Raw genomic sequence first — 6,700 nt, forward strand, 5'->3', positions numbered from 1 at the left:
ATCTTTGTTTCGATGAGAAAGTCAAAGAGTTTGGCTTTTCAAGGAGCGAAGATGAATCTTGTGTATATGTCAAGGCTAGTGGAAGTATAGTTAACTTTTTGGTATTGTATGTGGATGACATACTACTCATAGGAAATGACATCCCAACTTTGCAGGAAGTAAAGTCCTAGCTTGGGAAGTGTTTTGCTATGAAGGACCTTGGAGAAGTTGCCTATATCCTAGGGATAAGGATTTTGAGAGACAGGAGTAAAAGACTAATTGGACTTAGTTAGAGTATCTACTTGGATAAGGTGCTGAATAGGTTCAGCATGTAGAATTCCAAGAAAGGAGAGTTACCAATCCAGAGTAACGCCAGATTGAGTAAAACTTAGAGCCCGAGTACAGAGGCTTAGATAGCTGAGATGAGTCGAGTACCATATGCTTCTGCTGTAGGCTCGATCATGTGGCCTTTGCATTGAGCATGGTCAGCAGATATCAGGGGAACCTTGGCAAGGCTCACTGGACTGCGGTAAAGAACATTCTCAAGTACCTGCGGAGGAGTAAGGAATGGATCCTTACCCTCGGTGGGGGTTATGACTTGAGAGTAGTAGGGTATAGTGATGCTAGCTTCCAGACTGATAAGGATAATTTCCGCTCTCAGTCACGTTGGGTCTTTACCTTAAATGGAGGAGCCATTACTTGAAAAAGTTCCAAGCAGGTGACGGTGGTTGATTCAACTTGTGAATCAGAGTATATAGAAACAAACAAGGCAACAAAGGAGGCTATATGGCTAAAGAACTTCAGTGGAGACCTTGGAGTTGTACCAGATATAAAGGAGCCTATGGAAATTTTATGTGATACTGAAAGTGCAGTTGCCTTAGCCAAGGAACCAAGACATCAAGGAAGATCCATACACATCGACAGGAAATACCATTTCATCAGAATCGAATAGAAGAAGGACTCCTTGTCGCAAAGAGGGTATCATCGGATGAGAACCCAGCAGATCCCCTCACGAAGGGACTGGGTAGGGTTAAGCATCTTCAGCATGCGAGGCGCATAGGGCTAAATGATGATATTAGTTTTAGAAATTAGATAGCTTTTGAAATTTGTAAAGTGTAATTGACATTTGATGATAAATAAAAGTTGTTGTTTATTTATAAGTAAAGTGTTGCTATCTTCTGTCAGTCGTTTACTATCATTTCATTTTGCATGTTTGGACTTCCAGAATAAATATGTTATGGTATATCATATTATTCAAATTCTCCACAGTCAGTTATATGTTGGAAGTAGATATGAATCAATACTGTCATGAGTTGGCTTGTGGATGTCTAAGATGTTGGACATAATTATCATAAAGAGAACATATCTAAGTGTTTTACCTCTTTCAAGTAGCTTTGAATCCTTGTAATCTTCTTGATCTTGAGCTTAGAGTCACAATTGTAACTCCTCTAATGGTTCACCAACCCCACAAGCAAGAAGGCAATATGAGGAAAGATGATAGGTGTTGAAATCAGCCCTAGGGTTCTCTTAGAAGCATGTGTAGCCGATTTCCATAGCCTAGGGGTCTTATTTATACTTACAGACTGCTAGGGTTTTAGTCTAAACCCTAATGGACAACTTAACCACCAAGCAGCCCAAGGAACCTTCTACAATAAGGCCTTGGACGAAAATATGATGGATCCCCATCATAATTTCGTTCCCCCTTAAGCCCATGAGGTTTCCTTAGCCCAAATCTTAACTATCATACACTTGACAATTTATATCCCTTTATTTAATTAATCTCTTTAAGTCACCAAATTAATTCCTTATTAATTTATGACCAATACTAATTAAATAAGTATGATTTCTCCTTTAATATATTATTCTTATAATATATTAATAAACCATAATATTCTCTCTTTCTCCTTAAATTACCTTGTCAAGTTGCTTTGGTGAAGGCAACCCAAAATGACCACGTACAACCGGGTCAAGTACATACCAAATATAGTTACAGGCTTAGACACTATTCCAACATGGCCTTCTACATGTCATGTTGTGGAGTTCGGAAACGTGTTTTATGCACTGTCATTCCATGTCGTGGGTACCCATTCAAAACGTCGTGTCACAAGATTTTTTTTCCAAAAACCTTACATTTGTTTCCTCTAAGTCATCAACTAATTAATTTTGGAGAATAGATGTTCATTTTTTTAATAGAAAACATCCGATTATTTAATATTTTGTCTAAATTAACGAAAATGTTCTTATGTTTATTTTAATAGAAAATGACAAATTATCGTGTAAAATTAAATAATTGAAACTTTTGTGCTAAAAAAATAATTTAGGATTTTATAAAAAAAAATTCTTAAAATAACAGGACTTTCTCTCTCTCTCTCTCTCTCTCTCTCTCTTATATAATATATATATATATATATATATATATATATATATTATATATATATATATATATATATATATATAAGTAGGTTTATGCAAAAACATAAATAATAATTTTTATCTTATAAAAATCAAACACATGTACTTTATAAATTAATTTTATTAGTAATAAACTAAAGATAATAAGTTTACATTTTTTAAGGGGGGGGGGGGGGGGGGGGGGGGGGGGGGGGGGGGGTGGTGTTATGCTAATATAAATTTAAAGGTGATATTACCAACTGTTGGGCTACGACAATCTCATAGGTTTTAATTGTTTTCGTGTTTTCGCAAATTATTTGTATTTTTGCATGACCCTCCCCAATATATATATATATATATATATATATATATATATATATATATATATATTCCAAAGTAAGTTGTATTATTATGGAAACTTAATAATTATCATTCCTTTTGAGTTGTATTATATCTGATAATTGAGAAAACTTTAATGGTTCTTGTGGTTTGTAAGTATATATATATAATATATATATATATATATATATATATATATATATATATATATATATATATATATATATATATATATATATATATATATATATATATATATATATATATATATATATATATATATTCCAAAGTAAGTTTTATTATTAAGGAAACTTAATAATTATCATTCCTTTTGAGTTGTATTATATTTGATAATTGAGAAAACTTTAATGGTTCTTGTGGTTTGTAATATATTAATATATATATATATATATATATATATATATATATATATATATATATATATATATATATATATATATATATATATATATATATATATATATTATATTCCAAAGTCTGTATTTTGGAAACTTAATAATTATCATTCCTTTTTTAATATTATTATATTTCATAATTGAGAAAACTTTGATGGTTCTTGTGTTTGTAATTTTTTATTTGAATAAGGTTTAAAAAAGATTATATTTACAAAGTGTACTTATTTATGAAGTTTGTTATGTATTTGTTTCAAATTCTAACAGCCATTAACCAAAAGTTGTTTTGCCACCCACGTGCCACGCATGTAGTTTTAAGTCCATAGATTAAATTTAAGGTTATATAATTTTGAAGATTAATATATTACAATATAACACGAACCTTTTTTTACATAAAATGAATTTATAACCAGTTATAAAGTTATAACTATATAATAAAATATTAAACATGATTCTAGAAGTATCACTACAATGTTAAGAAATAACTTAATATCAAATGTAATTATCATTATAAATATATTATAATATTTAATGTAGGACAAAATATTAAAAATAATCATAAATATCAAGTTAAGCACGTTTCATCATTTTGACTACTTTGAAAACGATCTATTTGGTAATTGTCCACAAAATACACCCCAAAATCATCTTGTCAAAAAAACATGTTCACGAAGTTGCGCTACACAAATATTGTTTTAAAATAATATATGCATCATGTTAACAAATATTATTTTATCTAAATTTAAAAAAGGTTTCACAAAATTCTACAGCTTCTTCCTGCAGACACTTTACAAAAGCTCGAAGAACTATGGCCATAGCTTGTTTCCATGTGCTTTTCCAATTATACCCCTTCATTATTTACATTACACTGCACGCATTGGGGTTTTCGTCACTGAACATTTCTGGAGCTGGTGGGTACGCATAGGCCGCCTCTGCGGCGTATCGTGGAGGGTATAACTGGTAATTTGCTGGCTGATAATAGTAATATTCATTCTTCCTCAGCTCCAACACCGCCGCCGCCGCCGCCGCGTCCTCTGGTTTCGCCGTTGCTTCTTGCTTCTCACCGCCTTCATCGGCTTTCTTCTCTTCTTTCTTCTCACCACCGCCGTCGCCACCCTTTTTCTCATCTTTACCGTTAGCGTCTTCCTCTTTCTTTGGCTCCGGATCTTGCTTCACGATCACGGCGATTTTCCCTGTTCTTTTGTGCACGTAATCAACCAACTCCGCCGCCGGAAAAGTCCCTTTCACCTCCACCTGTGAGCTCTTTAGATCCGGCACTACACTTTCCACCCCTGCAATCATACCCACAAAAATCCAAAGTCAAATTATATTTAGAGAGATTTTCTTGAGTAAATCCAAGATTATGAGATTTTTTGACTTGGAAACGAAGAACAAAACAGTACAAATAAGAGAATATACAGATGGTGATAGATGAATACAAGTATATTGAGTTGTTAAAAATTACAAAGGAATTTAAATTAATATTTTTTTTTCTGTAGATTCAATAAATAAAGAGAAAAGTCCAACAAGATTCTAGTTTTCTAAAAAAGGTGTTTTTCTGTTTATATTTGAAAAAATTGTAAACAAAAATTTACCCTTCATCTTGAGAATACGTTTTCTGATCTCTTGAGCACAAGCTTCACAATGCATGTGTACTTTCAAAACTACTGAAATAACCGTTGGCTGCTGCATTTAAACGAAAAAAAAAAAAAGTTACAAGAAAGCTCACAAAATTAAATCAATTTAATCAATATTACAACAAATTAATTAATTAACCTCATCTTTCTTTTCTTCCGATTTTGCAGGTTCTTCTTGTTCAGGCTTCTTGGGCTCCTCCGCCTCCGGTGTCGGGATCGGCGACAGAAGCTCGACTTTCCGGTGACTCTTTTTCTGGACTCTTTCTAAAACCTTCAATGGATCTGCTTTTTCTCCCTTCACTACAACCTTATGAGTCTTACAATCCGTAACAACATCTTCAACGCCTGTTTCAATTAATTTTCTGAACAAAAGGAGCTAAATACAAAATCAAGAAACCAAGAAGAAGGGTAAAAGCGAATACAAACCCTCAAAGCCTTTAAGACATCGCCGGACTTTTCTAGCACAGCCTTCACAATGCATAAAGACTCTCAAAACTACCTCTTGCGGCGGCGGAGGTGTTGGCGGTTCTTTTGAATCCTCTCCCTTTTTCTCATCTCCGGCGGCCGGTTTTGTTTCTTCCTCAGGCTTCTTCGCCTCCTCCGGCTTCTGTATCTCCTGAACAACAACAACAATAAAACAACACCCACATCAAAAAGCTTTCATTTTTATCGAGACCCACATGTGAAAACTCGTTTTTTGTATTAAAAAAAAAAGATGAAACGAATTCATATGGACATGAACAGACCTCACCCATTAACAGTTGAATATTACTGAATGAACACAAGATTGAAAGAAGGTAGGGTTTTATAATGGGATGATAGACCTGTAGACCTGTGAGTAGAGGCACAAAAACACACAGTAATGCACAGTAGTGTGTGATTTAATCGAGGTGAAAAGGGAGTGTGAGATGTGTGTGTGATTGAGTTGGATGATGAGGAGGACCATCAGATCTAGCGAGAATAGCACTCAATTCTGTCATCATAATCTTGACGTGGATTTTTGTAGGTGCCACGTGAGATAGAGGGTGCTTTGGTTCTACGACATCGTTTGGTTCAACGAGTTTACGTTCCGCTGCTCTCTAGTCCTCCATTGCTACCGTGTGGCTTCTCTACTCTACCGTCAGATGCATTATATATTTTGATAACATGAGTAAGGTGCAGCACATGTATTATATTTTTTTGTAAAATATATTTTCAAACTTTATATTGTCACGGGTTGCAGCACATGTATAATATTTTTTATTTTACAGTTGTTTGTTTTTCAGAAGTTTTCGGAATAAAAAACTTATGTGTGTATTTTGTTTGCGGCAACACTTATATTACCTCTTTGAACATCTTCTTCTTTTTTTCTTGCTGAAATCTTGATTAATATTGATTATATGTTGTTGTAGCGGTGAACATAATTGTAACATCCATAAAATTCATGAAAATTTTTAATTTTTTCAAGCATCCAAAAACCATTATTTATTACAAAATATTTTCAAAATAGTTTCATATCAGAGTATCACAGGAATCAAAATCATGAAATGTGAGGAGATGCACGATCAAGCATTCGCCTTCCCACGATCATCCAAAGTACGTTAAACAAAATCCAAAAATGTAAGCCCGAAGTTTATTGAGTTCCCCCAAAATACAAACGTCATACAAACCATAACAATATCATAACAAACAACATGCATACAGAGACTTCAGTATTACTGGACGGCCCTCACCGGGCCTTCAGTCTATCTGGTACACTCTCAGAGTCTTCAATATGACTAGACCACCCTCACCGAGACTTTAGTCTATCTTTCCCACTCTTAGAACATTCAGCATGTCAGGTCTGCCCTCTCAGGCTTTAAGCCTGTTTAGACCGTTCTCCGAGCCTTCGGACTGACTAGTACGCCCTGATGGGTCTGCAGTCTATCTGGGCCGCCCTGGGTATGTTGGCCTAGAGCACAA

General features: G+C 34.2%; 1 protein-coding gene across 3 annotated transcripts; it reads right to left on the minus strand.

Moving 5' to 3' along the window:
- Positions 1–3,812: 3,812 nt before the first annotated feature.
- On the minus strand, positions 3,813–5,704 carry LOC111889978 (heavy metal-associated isoprenylated plant protein 7). Of its 3 annotated transcripts, none has more exons than XM_023886128.3 (5): positions 5,506–5,704; positions 5,186–5,375; positions 4,899–5,104; positions 4,718–4,805; positions 3,813–4,414 (listed from the first exon to the last, which is right to left on the minus strand). In XM_023886128.3, the coding sequence occupies exons 1-5, from the start codon at positions 5,512–5,514 to the stop codon at positions 3,981–3,983; spliced, it is 927 nt and encodes a 308-aa protein (XP_023741896.1). In that variant the 5' UTR covers positions 5,515–5,704; the 3' UTR covers positions 3,813–3,980. The 3 variants fall into 3 exon arrangements, with proteins under 3 accessions (XP_023741896.1, XP_023741895.1, XP_023741897.1); XM_023886127.3 differs by having other exon boundaries at positions 4,718–4,808; positions 5,506–5,703; XM_023886129.3 differs by having other exon boundaries at positions 4,718–4,808; positions 5,511–5,701.
- Between the last annotated feature and the right edge of the window lie 996 nt (positions 5,705–6,700).

Source organism: Lactuca sativa, chromosome 5 (genome assembly GCF_002870075.4).
Source record: "Lactuca sativa cultivar Salinas chromosome 5, Lsat_Salinas_v11, whole genome shotgun sequence".
NCBI classification, from domain to species: domain Eukaryota; kingdom Viridiplantae; phylum Streptophyta; class Magnoliopsida; order Asterales; family Asteraceae; genus Lactuca; species Lactuca sativa.

What these genes read in the sequence shown, in the direction of transcription:
- LOC111889978 (XM_023886127.3), bottom strand. An exon ending in ATGTCTTAAAGGCTTTGAGG is followed by an intron (nt 5,105 to 5,185) that starts GTTTGTATTCGC and finishes TAATTGAAACAG; the next exon opens with GCGTTGAAGATGTTGTTACG. An exon ending in CGGAAGAAAAGAAAGATGAG is followed by an intron (nt 4,809 to 4,898) that starts GTTAATTAATTA and finishes GTTTAAATGCAG; the next exon opens with CAGCCAACGGTTATTTCAGT.